This window comes from Diadema antillarum, unplaced genomic scaffold (assembly GCF_040938485.1).
Source record: "Diadema antillarum isolate AM-2024a unplaced genomic scaffold, OU_Dant_1.0 scf00000112, whole genome shotgun sequence".
Classification (NCBI taxonomy): domain Eukaryota; kingdom Metazoa; phylum Echinodermata; class Echinoidea; order Diadematoida; family Diadematidae; genus Diadema; species Diadema antillarum.
This window is the reverse complement of record NW_027271001.1, coordinates 1030945-1051029: the sequence shown is the minus strand read 5'-3', so window position 1 is coordinate 1051029 and position 20085 is coordinate 1030945. Positions and strand designations below refer to the sequence as shown.

Below are 20085 nucleotides of genomic sequence, written 5' to 3'. Positions count from 1 at the left end.
AGAAAAAAACAACAACAACAAGGGACAAATCTGGATACAAACGACTATAGATCGTGATATCATGTGCTCACGAATGTTCCTTTGTTTTGTCAAGAAGTAAATGGACCTCCTCCCAGTATCCACTTCTTATAAAAAGAAATGCAATTTAGTAACGAAGAGAAAAATAACCTCTTTTGAAGTATTTCAGTCTTTTGTCTCTAAACTCAAAAGTCATCCTGTACATCGCTGAAATTCTGATCAGCACGAGGAACACTAGTTTCACCATTGCAATCGTGTGCATCACAACTTCGACATCATCAACAGCCCCACAACCATCAGCTCAATTATGTCGTCAGTAATCATCGTCATCATCAGCAATAACGACAGCGACATCATTATCGTTTTCATGCCTTTCTTGTCATCATTGGTATCATCAATGACAACATTGATTGCCATTTTGAGATTTCTCTGTACTTCAGCAGAGGCGATCTCCATGCAAAGGAATTGGCACCTCTCATTTTAGGCAAGAAAGAAACTAATTGTCCTGCGGGACTAGGCAAAAGAAAAAAAACAACCTCTCACAAACAAACAAAGATACAAACATCTTGAGCTCAAATATTTGATAGATTAACTTTAACGACAACCTCAAACAAAAAGATAATCATTATCCCTTCGAAAAGACAGGCTAAAAATGTGACAGTTTGGCTATTGTCCACCTTAAACACAAAGTGCTATATTGTCCCAGGGTGGTGATTCGTCACTTGCATACGCGTCCTCCCCCGTTACTATGGCAACGACGGAAGGCGTGACTCATGCGAAAGGGGCGCTCATCACAAAAACACTCCTTTCACACAACGTCAGTTGTTCGTCAACAACATAGAACATTGCATTATATCTCCTGATCGACTTGGTGTTACGATTCCTATTTCTTAATACACCGTAGCTCGGACCGTCAGCTGTTGCTTGATGGGACAAGCCCGATTAGCACTTCGATAGTCATTGGTAAAGGCAGATATGGATCAGGCACAACACCTTAACCTAGATATCCTCAGTCACCAATGATTTTGACGGGAATAATGTCAGTTATCCTTTAAAACCATTCCAACTTTTGCTGCGTTCCGTTCAGGGTGTCAATATTGCGAAAGGGAAACTGGCCTAAAAACACACGCAGCAGCTGCTGCTGGGAGGATAATTCGTTGGTCTGCTGGATACAAATTTAATCACCAAGCATGCCAAGCAAAAGACTCTCAAAACAATCCGTTGTGATAATGGAATTTAGCGTGATACATACTGTACGACATTACATCGCTAGACCTCATGTCTATAAACCTGAGAAGTCTACAGGTGACGGAATTTGCGATGACTAAGATCACTGCAACAGTCTCGCGTAAATGAGTCTTTTCGGCAAGAGCTATTCTCATCTCGCGTTTTCTGCTTCCCCTTAACTTTTTATCTCCCTCCCCACCCCCTTTCTGTTATATGTTCTATATTTTTTTAATCTCTCAGTCAATCTATCGATTTATGTTATCTATAAATATGTATCTAACTATACCTATCTACTAATCTGTCTACCTGTTGAAGTTTATAATTCTTATTTAGTCATCACTCTATTTTCTCCAGTACTTTCCCTAGTAGATTAAAGGAAACAATATATGCGTCAGTAATATGAGGGTGTAATGTAAACACGAACGATTTGGGGGACTGTCTTCTTTTCATATAATGCTAAGGTAAGATGGGTGTAACTCCAACCACACGCTATCAAAACAAAAGCTCCCGTATCATCATCTCCAACTTTTCACTATCGATGACGAGGATGACGAGAACAACGACGGTAAGGACGACGAAGTGCGTCGACAATGACATCTAATAGGACATTGAATGATAGTTGTTATGATGACGGCTGTGATGGACCATTAAAAAATGATCACGACAATGATGGAAGGAAACATAACGACGACTTTTAAACACGAGTTCCTTTTCTCCACAGCTGGGAGTCAAACCTTAGGTCCGATTTCACGAAAGCGGTACAATTCTAAAGCGTGGTTTAAATGGGTGCACGTCACGAGACCGACACCCACGAATCGTACAGCCCACGAGTCATACAGCCCATGAGTTCCACACACTAAGCAAACAAGGCCCACGAGACCGATACATTAAAACCCCGTGTTGTAATGTCGAACTCGTGGGTTACTTTTTACGTAGTGTCGAACTCGTGGGCTGGATGACTCGTGGTCGTATGTGTCCGTCTTGTGGGATGACCCCGTTTAAACCATGGTCTAATTCGGTACCGGGGCTAGAAGTTAAGTACACCATGGTGTAAAATTCCCATGATTTTAAAATTTTGTCGCTTTCGTGAATTGGTCCACTGTGTCGGAGACTTTGACGTGTAACTTTTCTCTCCTTTGCTGAGATTTCCAAACATTAGCTGCCCTTTAATGGAGAGAAATGATTGTGTTGTCTGGAACGCATGTGACATTCAGCATGACTCACCGAGGGTCGAGGACGGGGGAAGCTCCTAACAATTCAAACCTGTTAAAGGCACTTTTAAATCTATCTTCGGTCAACTACCCCACCCCCAATAACTGCGTCTTTTACGTTTCCTACTTTTTGTATTTTCAAATGCGTCCTTGGAAATTCATCAATAACATGTCATCTGTTGGAAACTTTATCATCAACAACTGCAGTTGTCGGTATGACTGCATGGGAGGGCTTTCAAATGATAGAGGGCCGATATGACTGCATTTAACAGCATATCGGGTGGGGGATTATAACTTGCTACGTCAGCGAGGAACACATTACTGTGGCTGCCCTGGGGAGAGGGAGGGGAGATGGAAATGAAAATTATTGCCTCACCAACATGGTACGAGGGAACATAATGGCATTAGTGGAAGACGGATGCAACGTTGTTCCAGGACGCTATATCCTCTAAACATACATTCTCCCCCTTCCTTACTTCCTTTGAAGTAGGCCCGGTCAGTAGATGATATTATAGATTGTGATTTATTGTCCTCCCCTCGTGGAAGGCATAAAACCCGTGCATAAAATGATATGAATCAGATTTGTTGATGCGCAGTACACTGTATCATGGCCCACTTCCACTTCAAGCATAGGCGATTATCGATACCGATGTGAATTATTCTTTGTTCTACTGGCAGCTAACGGATTTCGACGCACAGTGGAGAAAAAAAAAAACCCAGAAAGTATGTTTGATGAGTCTGTGATTTTTAGTTTCTATTTGAATTAAAGTAAATTATCAACGGATACTCCCTTACACGCGCGCGAGCCCGCGCGCGCACACACACGCACACAACCATACCTACAAGATTTCCAATTTGATTTTATACAGTGTACAGAAATCAGTGTATATTCGATTAATTAATCATCGGCACCTAACGCTCTTCCCCTTTCTGCATTAAATCATTTTTTTTTTGTTCTGTCCTTCGCTTTTGAACCTATTTTTTTTTTTTCTGCAAATCACGGCATAATATGCCTGAAATTGCAAAAGTTTTGCAGCTTTCCTTGCAGAGATGCAACTGTTATCCCAACCTCTATGATGTAAGTAATTATAACGAACAACATAGTCTCATTAATCAATCCAGGGTTGCCTCGCAAATTTAGCACTGCTCCTCCAGAGCGCCCTGTCATTATCATTGCCATGCCCATGACGAGGGGACACGTCATTTTTACACCTATGGGTCGAGAGGAACATCGTGGGTAAAACATCTCGTTGAAGGTAATTAGCACTTGACAGGATTTCGAACTCAGGACCTCCCTGGGTTTTCGCATGGCAAGGATCAGAGCCCCTCGGTCAGAACACACATTCGTCGGCAGCACCGAAAACCTTCCAGACGTATTATTATTTATTTTGTTCGACCAAAACATTGGAACCACGCGAAGAGTTTGGCAACTGGCGACGTCGATGTTATCATTGTGTGCGGGCTAAAAACTTATGAGAGCATTTATCGAGTATACTCTAGAGTCATTCAACCTGCCTGGCTTCAAATAAACATAATGTAAGCGGGATACTGGTTCTGAGACCTAGAAAGTCATACAACTTGATGCACAAAATACAGGGAAACAAGGTCCAGACCTAAACACCATGACAATTAATTTTTCATTTCATCAGAGTAAAAAACAAAGAAATGTACAGATTTGTGATCGACAAAATTATCTTTTCATAAAAGGGTTTTATGCAACCTCGATCTTTATAACATTATTTATCTTCATGAATGGCTTATTCTATGACTTGAAAGAGTTTAATGACACTTCTGCCGTTTTGTATTGTTTTCTCTATTCATTAGAGACAATTTCTACATTGGGCAGTTTGTCACTCAATATCGCTGAGCATCACAAGTCCGGAGAACACCAGAAATACAGATGGACAGACAGACAGACGATTGGCAGACAGCCAGAGAAAGGTTCTAGGGCAATTACCCCCTGGACAATTACAGTACCCTGGACTCTTCCCCTGACCCTTACCCTAGCCCTCATCCTATAATCCTGAACCTAATCTTAACCCTAACCCAAACTCTAACCCTCTATATCTTTACTCTAACCTTATCACTAACCAGTATTTAGTCGGGGGTTTGTCCTCGGGGGTAACTGCCTTGAGACGCAGAGAAACAGTAACTCCTCTGGAAGTGCACGCATTTGCATTTGCAAGCCTTCCAACGGACTGATAACGATCCAGTCGTCCATAGAGGGCAGTATTCCGTGACAGCCACCAAAGTAATCGGCAACAATATCTTGCTATTATATCAATAATTTGTAATATCAAGACTTTGTCACATCCGTTCTCTTCGTTTAGAAATTTCCCTCTCAGACACATGTATGTAAACAAAAGTCTGTCATTCCTTATTTTATCTTTTTTTAAAATATCAAATGATTTATTTAGTACTATAACATCAATACATGTCATAATCCCATTCTAAATAAATTTTACATGAATATGAATAATGCAATCATCATCCAAATTCCTGCATTCAAAAAGCATTTTCATCTCTCCAATGCTCTATACAGTGCACTCCCGTTATAACAAACATGGTTATAACGAAATTTCGGTTACAATGAAGTAAAAATTCAGGCCGCAACATTATCCACTCTCCGTATTTTTATTGTTTACTTGTTCGGTTACAATGAAGTTTCGATATAACGGAAGAAAACTGCCAGTCCCGAGGACTTCGTTATAATGGGAGTCCACTGTAATTAACTTGTCCAATGACTTGGGATGAAAATCTAAAGGCTGCATTACAAAACACGGTAATATTTCACTGAAGGTTCACTACAGACTCCACTGTAAGTACCGGTGCAACATGTACTATCACAGATATAGTAAAGCCATGAAGTACGTCACTTTGATAGTTACTGCTGTAAAGTAAAATTTATTTGGGTAGAAATAGTCTCAGGACATTTATTCTGTATGGTGAATAGGTCTGACACTTTGGCTGTTGCTTGATCAGGCATGTCCAAGCCAAGGCTAGAGCAAGTTTTTGAGCACTGAGCTGGAAAATCTTTGGGTACAGCGAGTGTGCATAAACTTTGAACTCATTATGACATTGACCAATTTGTGCATGATTCTACGAGGCAGCATCACAGAAGAGTATAATTTTCCACAAAGTTAATTATCAGCTGTAGCCATCATTTGCAACTTGTGGGTGGATGAGGGTGATCCACTGGCAAGAATTTATCATGTAATACATATTTACAATACCAGAGTTTACCACAAATAACTTATAAGTAGATTATGAAAGGAATATTGTACTAACAAAATATGTAAATGTTAATAATTTTGAACATAGAAATATTTAATATATTACATGATTACTCTATCAATCATGATTTCATCAATATTAAAATATGTAATTTTGTTACACAAACTTGACCTCTCATGGATCAAACCATACCCAGGGGCAAGGATGATTGCACTAAGACTTGTCCCGAGTATATTTGGGCAGGTGTTCATGGGAAGTGCATGTTGTATTAAAATCTGCTCCTCCTCAATGGACTAAACAAACAGGACCTGTTCTAAAGTCCACAGAAGTACAAGTAAATCATTTTACTCTCAGCATGGTATGGCTGCCCATAAACACTATGATGAACGGCTTCCTGAAAAGAATTTCAGGTGATCACGTACACTGTACAAGTATACACTTTTGACCACAAGAGGGCAGCATTTAAGAATGTGATTGACTTAATTGAGTGCTTAGGCCAAAGTATTTTTTTCCCCTGTCGTGACATCTACTTCTGCATGTGAAAATGATATTGACACTGCCCTTGGTGGAAAATTGACCGAGTGGAAGTAAGTCTGTAATATCAGTTCAGGTGCTATTTTCTCACTCTCATGAAACCATGATGATGATGATAATGATGATGTTGATGGTGATGATGTGATGGTGATGGTGATGGTGGTGGTGACAGTGATGACGAGGATGACAACGATGATGATGATGATGATGATCATGGCAATGATGATGATTGCCCTGACAATGTTCTTCGTGTCCTCGTTAAAATTCATGAGGAACAGCAATTGAAGTTGAAAATTCTGGAAAAAGATGGGATGGCACAGTAGAGCACACATAAGATTGGCAGTGGTGCTACATTTTTTTTCTTTGTTTTTTTTCTTTATAGACATAAAGGCAGCATTAAATTTTGTCCTCACCCACGCCACTGATAAATTCAAATTAATAACCAGTTGCAAAGATCTTCATGAATTAGAAAATGCGCTGCTGGTTGCAAGTTACACAATAATGAAATTCATAATCCATTGTATCTTTGATAGCAACCTGATCTCCACATAAGAGGGCCCTGAGTTATTGAGTGATCCCAAACTTGGTTTCTTGTAAGGCAAATAAAATATACATATATATTTTTTATTCATGTAGGTCACATTACATTGTAAAACCTGAAATGTTTTGCGCTCACAAAACTTTCATGAATTTCACGAAGAGCCAAGATTCATGGAAAATGCATGCAAAAGTTCTTGTCTTTTATACAAAATACATCAAATGCAAGTCGTGACAATTCACAAAAGTTTCATGCTGCGAAGAAGGCTGTTAGCTCCGATTTATGAATGTTTCTGATTTTACAGTAGGGCCTATACAAGTATGCTTTTAATCTACTGCTCACCATGCAGACTCTCATATGTCTCTTTGTTTCTTGTCAAACACACTGACTTAAATAGTATTGTGAATCATGTACACTGTAGATTCACATAAAATCACTTAAAGTTTACACTAAATATTGCAGGCAGTATTTGAATGCTCCAAACTACTGTTAAAGGGATGATACAGTATTGGTGGAGATGATAATTGGGCTTTTAACTTTTCGCGAGATGCCAAGAAAACACTTATGATATAGTACAGAGCATACCATTTTAAGAAGAATTCAAAGTTTATTTGATGAAAATTGGGTTTGGAATGACTGAAACATCCAAAAACAAAGTAAAACAAAGCGATTGTAATAAAGTGTGGGTCCCACACTTTATTACAATCGCTCTTTTTTGGATATGTCAGCCATTTCAAAACCAATTTTCATCAAATAAACGTTGAATTCCTCATAGAATTACATGCTCTTTCATATTTCATAAGAGGTATCTCATTATCTCACCAAAAAATGTTAGAAACCTGAAATTAGGTCTCAACCAAAACTATACGAGCCCTTTAACTATTTGACACTGACCATACATAAACCAACATCTTACTGCACATGCTTTCTGAGTTAGTACAAAAGTACTGAATGCAGCTTCTACGGCAATAAATCTTGATGTAACCAGAAAACTCTAGCCATAAGTGTTATGGGTGGTTCTGGGGGTGGGTAGACTAAAGCTGAAACTTTCCAAAGAGATGTCAAATATTGTTCTCAATGGAATAACTGCATGGAATGATATCTAATTGAGCCTACGTCTTAGAATCTTATGCATCATTAAACTGATGGTTCCTGAAATGAGATTAAGTATTAATCTCATTATGCACAGTACCAAGACACTACTATCCCACTTGAATGTGTTTTACACCTGTGATGAACACCATGTTGCATTTGATTTGAAGACATGCCAGCAAGTGAACCAGTGTGATTAGGTACCCATATAAGACAACTGATACATGTATGAATATGTACAATCCAATATACCAACTACATGTTAACATGTCAACGTAGAAAATTTGGACACAGATGACCAATGTACATTGTACACCTATTAGGGATTCATCTCTTTATGGAAGAGACGTACACCCTACAAAAGACATTTTAACATTTCTCTACATTGTAATTTTGGTCTTGTGTCTTTGAGTTGTCTCTGCTCTGGATGACATGTTGGTCCTGTCACACTGACGGATGTACTCATCCACTTATAGATTGCACCTTCACAGCACCATCCTCTGATCCGTTGTCATGGTAATGGACCACGCCCACTCACTCACTTCCTGTCCTCCCTGAAGCCGTCGGCGTAGTCCGTCCTCGCCGTGCCCCACCCTATCAGCAGCCTGTCAGGGTTGTCGTCCCACTGTCCGGGCAGCTTGACCTACGCACACAGAAAAGGAAAAATTTTAACCCTTTCAGAGACTCCAACCCCAAGCACCTTCTGATCTGGAGATTCTCCCGCCTGAAACCCCTTGCAAAAGGGAGACTCCAACTTGATGCGTGTGAAGCCATTTCACAAGCCCGAAGTTCCTAGCGGCCGGGGTCCAGGGCCCGCTTGGGCCCTGGAAGCTCTAATAATCAGGGTTCTTGATGCTCTCTCTGCTATCTAAGGCTTAATTTTCAACATACGAAGACAAAAAATAAGAAATCATTTCAAGTGGGAGACACAGAGCCAGGGCGGTAGAAATTATATCTCAAGCGGGAGAACGAGAGATTTTGCACAAATGTGCTTTCGGCGGGAGATCTCCCGTCGAAAGCAGGAGAGTTGGAGTCTCTGCCCTGTATGTGCCTAGGATCGCGGCTTAACTTGCCAATTTTTTTCATCAGTATTCGGGGATCGATCTAAACTAGACTTACTCCTTGTACTGTATAACTATAATAGCAGTCCCATTTAGGAGTAGCAATGTGCCTAGCTCAGTCCAACATGAAGACCACAGTGACACGACTGGGATTTGCTTCAGTGATTTCCCGGTCCACCATTCAGAATTGGGTGCATGGTGGACCAGAAATCACCAAAACTATGCCTCTTGCCATGAAACCTTCCAGGAATACAATGGGCCTATGGATTAGGGGGATTAGGTACATATCTCTAATCACTAACAATTAGTTTTCATACATCTGCGTCACTTGGCAAAAGATAAAGCAATCTGGTGTGAGCGATAATTAGCAAACAAAACACATTGAGGGCTAACAGCAGTTGCCCTTATTTTGGAATCCTCTCACGGTCCACACAGTTTTGTCTACAGATGGGACTAGGTATCTACCATGACTGACTCCCAGTAAGTCGATTCTTAAGACATTACAATGTCATGCTGATGACATAGTGGTCACAATAAAATAAAAGTGCAGTTAGCATGCAGTGACTGTAATAATGGTCAAGTACAGTTCAAGAAACAAATCCACATCGTACTCAAGTTGACGTTTACATACAGAGTAAAACCAGGGCAGGAAAGTTGTCAGACAGCCCTGACAAGATGTCAGTCTCTGAAAATTTCAGTAAAATCCTTGTTTTTCATTGGCTGAGAAGCTCTGGTCACTGACTGTTACTATGGTGATTGTCAGAGACTGACAACATGTCAGGGCTCACAACTTTCAAAGCATTGCCCTGGTTACAAGCATGGTAGAAAATTCAGCACACTGGGACATGAACTAAGAGAATTATGGAATATTCAAACTTCACATATTTTCACTAAATCATGATATTTGTCGCAACCACATTACACATCAAAAGAGGCATTGATGCCGTCACTTCACAAGTCTCTACTTTCACTTTTATGATGGGCGAGTGACGTTAAATCTTTTAACCCTTTTTGTGCGAGGGACTTTTTGGACAGTGTGTACAACACTACAGGCCTTTCTGTGCCAATCAGTATTAAAAGCACAAAAAGGGTCAAGTATACTCAGTAAATGTAGTGAATTATTGAGAAATACATTAAACCCCCGGACATCTCGTAATTCATGGAAAAGCACAAAGATAACATATGTACAGTGAAACCTTGCTGTGAAGATGTCAGATATAGCAAAATCCTCTTATAACAATGTCATTTTGCAGGTTCCAAATCCAATTTACATTTCTCTGTTTTTGTACCCTGATATAAAGAGAAACCACATACAATAATTATGGTAATCATCATGGTTCATTATAATGAGGTTCCCCTGTGTGTATAACACATGCACGCACACACACACACACACACACACACACTTACACAGGGAATGATGACATGATACAATATATGGGTGGAAAAAAGAATGAAATTTCGGGGATGTACCTTTGCATTTCGTTCAGCATCCTTCAGTTCAGCTTTCTTCTGCTTTGCTTGAGCCAGTTTAGCATCGGAACTCGCACAACCCCACACCTAAACAAAACAAACAAACAAACAATCAAAAAACCTGCCAAACTTAGGTTCACGCAAAACCAACCTCTACAAATTCCACGACTATGGGGGGGGGGGGGGGGGGTGGTCAGGGAGGGGAAAGCACTTGCTACCCCCTCAAAAAAACTAGAAAAATGCGGGAATGGAATGAAGGATAATCAAACTCAGATATACAATAGTGTACTCAACTTTGAAGAGTTAAAAAAATACCTGCATTTAGACTATTCAAGACATTACAAATTGATCTTAATAGCTATTTTTGCATTTTTCTTTTGCATTATTCTTTTGCAGTTTTACCTTCTCAGAATGAAAACAAAACAAAAGAAAACAAAAACTGTGAAATGTTAATAAAAAATATGAAATTTCTGACAATTTAGAGTGGAGGAGTTCACACAAAAACAAAATGTCAACAAATGATCTAACATTTGCAAGTTACTTTCTCTCATTAAATGCAGCCTTCCCCCCCACACACACACACACACTCAGACACTTTTGGTTTTTCAAAACAAAAAAGGGCAACATAACTGAAAAAAATTATCAACAAATTACACACACACACAAAACAAACATGTCTCTCCTAGGGTCCCGCCCTGAGATTCTTCCCGTTGATGTTGACTCTTGACCCTTGATATCCCATCATCTCACAGCCCCTCACACTAAAAAACATTCCACCCCTTTGTATTGACTCACCTCTGCATCGACCACACTCCCAGTCAAGCCCCTGTGGGTAACCGTCTGCAGACCCTCTGTGAGCGACAAGCTCCGCCTCTTGGGGTCACGACCCACGAACAGTCCTTTGGGTAGATTACGTGACTTGTCGTTGAACAGGACCATCTTGTCCCCCTCTGAAATTCGCAAATCATTCAAAATTTCGAGAACAGTACGAGAAAATGCTCTGCTCATTCCGGCAGTGTTCATTCTTTGAGACTAGGGAAGTGTGCGTGTTAGAATATGTACTAAAGGCGTGACTGATATGCAGTGTTAAATTCAGGGGATTCAGATAGTGTATGCAGTAATTGAAACATGATGTACTAAATGTATGGCCAATATACACAGTAAGTGTGCGAAATTGAATATTTACTGCATGCTTGACTGACACATATCTGGAGATCCTTGGAGTGAGAGCATTAAAAGCTAATATCGCCAAATAGATGCCGACAGAATTATTATATGTATGAGATAAGAGAAGAGTCTAATTTTTGGGGGGTCTTTTTTTTTGTGCTTGTTTTGTAACATGGGACCCCCAAAAAAGAGTACTAAGCAAATACAGGTACAGTCTTTTGGGTGGGTCCCTCCATTTTTTTTTTTTTTCAGAAGACATGAACATAATGCAAATTTTGCTTTCTGTGTATTATTCAAATGCATGTCCAAAATGAAATCATTACATAGTATGTTCTGTTGAAAAAAAAAAATGGGAAAGTAAAGTTTGAAGATGAAGATGAAAAATGAGAGGAAAGTCGTCATCCCCTACCTTCAATAACGCCATAATCTGGAGAGAGCCTGAGAAGCACAGAACTAGTCCCACCCCACGGAGTCGTGCCTTCCCTGTTGATATAGCAATGGTGATACAGGGAATTATTTTTTTTTTGCAGCTGAGTGACAAATTACCCTACATTGACATCAATAAGCACCGATTATTCAGTTTTTTAGTAGTAGCCATGATAAAAATCATGGGCATACATACTCAGGCTAGATTCGAACAAACAATTTCCTGATTACGTACTGGGCAGGCGTCATATCCACTACACCACGGAGCTTCCACCCAAACAGCCTGTGCTGGTTCTAATCCTTACAGAATGCAGCAGGTGCTGTGTATCTATTCAGATTAATGAATTCTTGCACCGAGTTGTTTACAAAAAAAAATGAAATCATTTATCAGAATGTTCCTTCTGATGTGCTCAGTAACTTCATAACTCATACCTGAAGTCTATGGTTATCTACCTCATAAATCTGGGGTGGGAAGCATTTTTTTAGAGTTGCCTTCATAACCTTAATAATGAGATAGATAACCACAGACTTCAGGTATAAGTTATAAAGTGACCATAACAGGCTTTGTGGAGGTCTCAGAAATTGTCTAATACAGAGGAATGCATATACCTATAACAGATCAGTGCTCCAAGTCCATGTCCAATGCAAATAAATATTTGGTACACATGACTGGTTGTCACAATAAGACATTTCAATTGGTCGACATTATAAAACTCGTAGCTTTATCATTCTGGCTGTGGCATCTAATTCCACTGTGATGAAAAAGGATGAATCTCCATAAGAATGACAGCATATATTTTATATCCAACACTTCTGGTGTCATCATATGCAAGGGACCAAAAACTACTAATTAGCCCACATGGTAACCGCTGTGACTTTGTATAGTGTCATGTGATTTTACATCTCCTTTACTCTTTTATTTCATGATCTCATCTTGTACTCTGCAAATGGGTAAATTCATGGTCACTGAATTCACACAGGGATGTTCAGACATACATAAAGTTTTAATGTAACACTTCCATGGCAGATGTAGCATTCTTTTTTATTGGGGGGGGGGGGGAGTTAGAAGTGTGTTAGGGGTGTGGGGTTACCCACTGTAACATAATTATGAATTCTTATGTCATCATTATTATTTGCAGGGTAGAAAAGCTGCTGACTAACCTCCACTCTGTATCCAGAGCGACAGCATACACGTAGTCCCCCTCGCAGCGTACAATGAGTACCGTCGGGCCGCGGTAGCCTAACACATGATGCTGGAGCCTGTTCACACTCAGCCCGTGATCCTTGCTGCTGTACAGCAATGTCCATGGACGTTTACTAAATGCCTTTTGAGAATTGAAGCGAATGTGAATGCATCAGCAGAGTATTCCCAGAATAAGAGGCAAAGGGGGAGAAGAATGCACTGCATGCAAAAGTCATTCTTTGAGAGTTCAGTTCAGATGTCTAAAAGTGTTTTTTGTTTTTGTCTGTTTTTTTTTTGTGTGTCCAAGAGATAGTCATACGTTGACGAAAGATAAACAGAAAGAAAAAGAGGAATAAATATGCAAACAAAACAAAACATGAGCACAGACAAATATCTTCATCTCCATCAATATCTACATGTTGTATGTGTGTACCTAGTAATCATCTGTTCCTTATTCATCCATCTGACAGTCTACCTACACTGTGCTGTAAAACCAGAAATGTTCGTGTGCATGAAACTTTCCAGAAATTTGCAAGGAGCCAAGCTTTGCGAAAGTATAAAATGCACATGAAAGTTTTTTTATACAGAACACATTGAATGTCAGTACAATGCTATACATATTACACATATAGTAAACTACTCGTTTAGTAGTGCTTATATGGTCTTGTTTGTTCTTTATGGACAAGCAGTGTGTGTTAAACAAATCCATGTATTTACATTACTAGTGTATGACGTATACTCGTAATTATAAATGGTCAAAATTTGAGAAAGTAGTTTTATGCTGCGAAGACGGGACGTTCTAATATGCGAAAGTTGCATCCTGAGAATGTTTCTGGTTTCACGGTATATATCTGACTGCCCATCTCTGTTTGTACGTGTGTCACTACGAATGAAGACATCTTTCTACATCTAATTGTCTATCTATAATATCTCTTTGTGCCTCCATCAGTCCTGTCTTCATCAAGCGGGTTCTTTCTCTTTTTTTTTTCCCCAGTCCAGGTATCTACCATTTCCATTGTTCTGTTCTCTTCTTTTTCAGTAGAGAATGGAATCACAGCTCTAATATTTGGATGAAGAGTAAATATTTAGCAATGTGAATTTTTTTTTTTTTTTTTTTTTGGGGGGGGGGGATAAATTTCATGCTCAGCTGAACTATAGTGAACAAATATAAAATGCAGAAACTTCACGAGATATCAAATGGTGTAAAAGAATTGCTCCCATCTGATTGTGAAACCATATTCAACCAACTAAATTAACAAAAATTTACAGTGCCAAAACAAATGGACCATGCAAAAAAAAAAAAAAAAAAATTATACTTTAACAGTAACATAACACGCTGAGACATATTAAAAAAAAAAGAGTTTACTATCTTCAAATTTTGTCTACCATCTGTATAAATTACTTTCAAATGATTGATCTACCTGTCTCTGAGTTGCCTCCCCCGCTGAGTTCGGCTCAGTACCGGTCGTCGGTTGGGTGTAGAGGGACGGAAGACTGCCAGAGAGCATCCACCACATTGCAACAGAGAGTACAGCTCCCTCGTGGTCAGGAAGAGTATAGTCTGCTACTGTGGCCTACAATAGATAATGAGGAAAGAATCTGAAAGATAAAAATTTTCATGACATTCCTGAAGATCCCAATCTACAAAAGTGAAGAATAGTACAGAAACGTAGGATTCACATACAGTGTTTGGGCAGTGCAGAGTATGCATTGTAGGGGGGAGAGGGGCTGCAGCTCCCCATGCTTTAGCCTCATCCCCCCCTCCCAAAAAAAAAAAACCTTGACTTTCCAAAGGGTTCCATGCTTGATCTCCCCCCCCCCCCCCATCCCACAGCCACCCAATTCCCCATAATCCCACCCTGAAAAACATTCCCCTGCCCTTGATTTTTATACGCACACACACACACACACACACACAAAGAGCATTGAAGAATGTCACTCAAAAGCATAGCGAGTCATAGCTACAGTAGTGCACTCCCATTTTTAACGAACACAGTTATAACAAAATTCAGTTTGCAACGAAGTAAAAATTCAGGCCGCAACAATATCAGCTCTATGTTCTTTAATTGTTTGTTTGTTTAGTTATAACAAAATTTCGCTATAACGAAAGAAAACTGCCGGTCCCGAGGACTTTGTTATAACGGGAGTCCACTGTATTAAAGAGCATGGATACAAAATTCCTCCGTGTTTCACTTTTGATTACTGTGAGCTTACTGCATCGGCGTCATCGCTGGGAGCAAGCTGGGCGGTCAGCCACTGATGCATTCCCATCAGCAGCTCCGGACAGCTGGTCTCCATCCAGTCCAGCCCCGCCCCGCTGCTCCCCTTGGAGAGGATCGTCTGGGTCACCCTGGTAACATCCTTCTGAGTGACTTCCTCTTTAGCCACATTCTGAGACAACCCACTTCCTACCAGAAAGAGGGAGAAGGCGGTCCTCACCAGGAGCTCGACTTCTGTAATCGAAGAAGGACAACTACTGTAAAAGCAGTTATTTTGTGAGAGTATGATTTTTGCAAATTTCGTGAATCACTGTTGGGCCGCAAATTTAAAGTGTGTCTGACAGACAATGACTTAAGAATTTGTGTTATAATCCAATTAAACATTAATTTTCTCATGCTGAAAAAGAATCTGCCATTGATTTCCTAAAATATCATCACCTGATCTTGATCACATCAAGTATGAGCCACTAACATAAAGATTTGACTGAAGCAAAAGGTTCTATAATGCTTAATCAAGGTAGACTTTAAAACAAGAGAGTTAATTGCCTTTGATATCAAGTAGACAGGTTTGATTTGGGATGCTTAACTTTAAGCCTTTCAACATTCATGCATGACTGACATTAAGTATATTGTATACAAATATGAGAAGTCTCTGTTTTGCACAAAAATACAACTTTCTATGTTCAATCCTTTAGCATAATCCAAAGTTGATTCCAATCTCGTGCCATGAGCTCTCACAGAATGTGTGTTTGTCACTCCACACATTGACAATCAAAACAGAAATAAAAACCTTTACTTTGCAAGTCAAATGTTGAAGTGTTGGTATATCGAGCTGACAATGATGGCACAGGAAAATAAACTCTCTATGTCCGAGTTCTTGGATCAGAAAGCCTTATTGATCATGTCGTTTACCATTACACTTTGGAGCAATGTCATTTCCATTGGCATACATCATTTCAAAGCAGAACAGCTGAACACTGCTTACTTTGCTCTTGTAATACCCCAGTGCCACAGAAAGCTTCGAAGTAAAAGTGCGCCAGGGACGACGTCGATCTTGGAGCCAAAATCTTGTCCATCACATCCACAAAGTGTTGCTCGGGTATCAAAACGTCTTGATCAATGTCCCACACGTCAAATAGGCATGATATCAGACCTCGGCCATGCTCTGGAAAATATTCCTGATGCAGTGCAGGGGGGAATGTCCAAGACCGAAATTCAGCTTTTACACTCCTATGTTCTTACACTGTATATTGCAAATACCGGTACACACTCAACATCAAGTTCTAAAAACCTCTTGGGTATGTACATCAAACCAGTGAATTGTTGCTAACCTCATAGCTGTGTCTATGGGATCCAGTGTTTACATTTCAAAATTTCATGATTTCAATTAAAAGAATGATAGATGAAAATTGTGCTAGCATTGTCTATAGAATTGGATGATAAGTCCAAATGAAATGCTTTGAATAAATGCATCACAACATAACAGATTATTCATTGCCAGCATGCTACACAAAGTCACAATCACAACTGGGCAACTCCATGCATGTGACCACATCACACAGGTTAGGCTTCAATGAAACAGTAAGTAGGCATTTAGAAAATTAATGTACACATACTGTGTGGCTAAAGCCTGGTACAAATTGTACAAGGATGAACGATGACACTGTTTGCCTTGTCAGTAGACATTTGAATAGAGAATTTAGCCAGACTGGACTCAGAATATTCCTAAATCATGTATATTTTATAAATCATATACACTGAAAATTCCAGCAAATGAAACAAAACAAAATAATTCTGAAAATGAAAGTAACCAAACACTATACTTTTTTTTTTCAATTGGGATCAATCACAAAAATTTATCAAAACATGAGATCTTCTGTAAAATGTCTAATATACATATATCAACTATAAAAGAAGGCAAACTCTCAATTCCTCATCTGCAGAAGAAGTATCACCCAAACCTGCTAAAAAAAAGGATAGGAAATATTCAAATCATATTCCATTAATCAATACTGCAAGGATCTTACACTAATTTGTATTAAAATAAATTCTGACTATCACGCTCTTCCTCCTGCCCCCCCCCCCCTTTACCTTGTGATAGTGGGCTACAATGTTGGGTTACACAGTAGTGTTAGATATCACAGAGATGCAGCGTACAGAAAAGCAGAACAGTGTGCTCATTTCTCTGTTCTATGTTACACAGTATTTGTTTGGATTGTGACTGTACATGTACCGGGGTACATTTTGGCAAATCAAGATATTGCTGCATTGTATGGTAAGTGGACAGTACAGTGGCCCAGAACTGTTGTGAAAACTGAACATGATATTAATTTGGAACAGCTCTTTCATGCAGATGTGCGAAACAACATTTCCTGCAAAACAGGTGTGTCAAAGGATTAGTGCTGCAGAGCTAAGAGCTGTCCATTCTTTTAGGGCTTTTAAATCTCTGAGGCAAAAGCTCTTTTTTTAAGGTCTAATTACAAATTCCTTGTGTCTAATCAAGATCAACCAACAATGAAAATTTGTACTGGCATTAGGAGACATCGAATGGGCAACTGCTTCGTGAATTCAATAGCCTATACTCTGAGATTCACTCATGATTAAATGAAAGATAAAGAGCACATATATATTTCATCTGAGACAAGATGCATCAAATTTCCTCTTTTTTTTTTTTGAAGAAAAAAAAAAGACTTTTATAGCACCCCAAGTACTTACCACTAACTGATGTGATGTAAGAGTAGCTCCACCGTCACAAATTCTCTGTGAACAGCCAAAATACAGAAGTCAAGAGAAATATATTCTAATGTCTAATGAACAAAAGTTACATTGTAAATTCTGTGTAGATACTTGGCATCACATTATACATAGGCCTAAGTATTAATAGTCCATTCTAAGCAAAGAAAAAAAAAAAAAAACACACACACACACACACACACACACAAATCAAAATACAGAATTTCAAGAAGTTCTCCTCCTTCTCCTTTGAAGCAGTCGACCCTATACAGCTGTACATGTACATTTGAAAATGTATATCACTGTCAATATAAGCCAAGATGAACTTGACTTGCCTGCTTGTCTTGACGTGGAACATGGTCATACTCAGCTCAGACTCAGAGGTAGTTGTGAAATGGCTTATGGTATATAAAATTCGAAGGTCTTAGAATTTTTCAACTGAGCTAGAATTTCACAACCGAGTTTGAATTAACCACAGATCTGAGCTTGGAATATATGTAAAATAGATCATTCCATTTTAAAAGGTACCTGGTATTGATCACTGAGCAAAAGACAAACTTTTCAAAATATTCCCTTGGACAGTATTTTTGGAGAGTCATTTTGTGATTATGTCTTACTAAGCTGGTTAGAAAAAAATAATAAAAACATGATACAAGTGTAAATAAATATAGATATAATTAGAGTACAGACTAAGATTTTGTTCTGATATCACACATTATCCCTGCATAAAATGCCAAAACTCGCGGTAAATTTAAATGAGCAAGATTCAGAACATAAATAACCCTCAACACAAATGTGCACAATATAACTGCATTGTTGAGAGTTGCAGAGACTCCAACCCTAAGCACCTTCTGATCTGGAGATTCTCCCATCTGTAACCCCTAGCAAACGGGAGACTCCGACTTGATGTGCGCGAAGCGCATATCACAAGCGCAAAGTTCCTTGTGGCCGGGGTCCAGGGCCCGCTTGGGCCCTGGAAGCTCTAATAATTCGGGTTCTTGATGCTCTCTCATGCTATCAAAGGCTTATTTTTCAACATACGAAGAAAAAAGTAAGAAATCATTTCAAATGGGAGACACAGAGCCAGGGCAGGAGAGTGGGAGAATTTGCAAAAGTGGGCTTTCGGCGGGAGATCTCCCGTCGAAAGCGGGAGAGTTGGAGTCTCTAGAGTTGTAGAAATGTTCTCACATCTGACTGAACTGAATTGAAGTTGTTGTCAAAATGCCCAAGTTTCTGTGACTGTAGTAACCTGCTGTGTGGAAAGCCTTTCATTCTAAAAATCTAACCATGATCACACTTTCACAGCTCAGAATTCAGAACACAATATGTGAGCTTATTGAATGAAGTACATGTATGCTTATGACTAACATCAAGTTACAATAAGCACTAAAACAACAATAATAAACAAACAAACAAACAAATAAATAAAACATTTAAAACGTATTCTATACCGTGTACTACTGGTATATATTGCTCACTGGCAAGTGGCACCAGTGCGCGATAGCTGATTGAATCGCACCCGGCGGGTACCACTTGCCTTTACTGGTAAGTGGTATACATTGTAGGTACCCGCCGGGTGCGATTCAATCAGCTATCGCGCACTGCACTGGTGCCTACCAGTAAACATAACGTAAATATTAACGTCTCGGACTGAGTCATACGTAAACACTAATGTAAAAGGTTATCTTACGCGGTATAGCCTCGACGCTCTATCATTCTTGATTGCGTCATATCGGCCTTGAGTTTTATTTTCAGTTTTACTTTCTTGTCCGCCCATAGTGCCAATAAATACGAGATAGTATATTGGTAACAACAAAATACACCCCGGAACTCCTCTGAACTTTCACGACATGGGCAGCGCCATCTTTAAATTACCCATACTACATCGTATTTCCTGAATGGCTTCTCACACCTGTTGACAGCTATATTCATCCGCTTTGATTGCAGAACATTTGAACCTTATCACAAA

At 39.4% G+C, this 20085-nt stretch overlaps 1 protein-coding gene across 1 annotated transcript; it reads right to left on the bottom strand.

Annotated features, from left to right (window-relative positions):
* Positions 1–8358: 8358 nt before the first annotated feature.
* LOC139719554 (uncharacterized) lies at positions 8359–20048 on the bottom strand. The gene is made up of 9 exons (XM_071630966.1): positions 19992–20048; positions 16369–16561; positions 15379–15617; positions 14586–14738; positions 13143–13306; positions 11965–12038; positions 11184–11338; positions 10389–10475; positions 8359–8497 (listed from the first exon to the last, which is right to left on the bottom strand). Exons 1-9 carry the CDS (start codon positions 20046–20048, stop codon positions 8393–8395), a joined length of 1227 nt encoding a protein of 408 aa, XP_071487067.1. The 3' UTR covers positions 8359–8392.
* Positions 20049–20085: the final 37 nt, after the last annotated feature.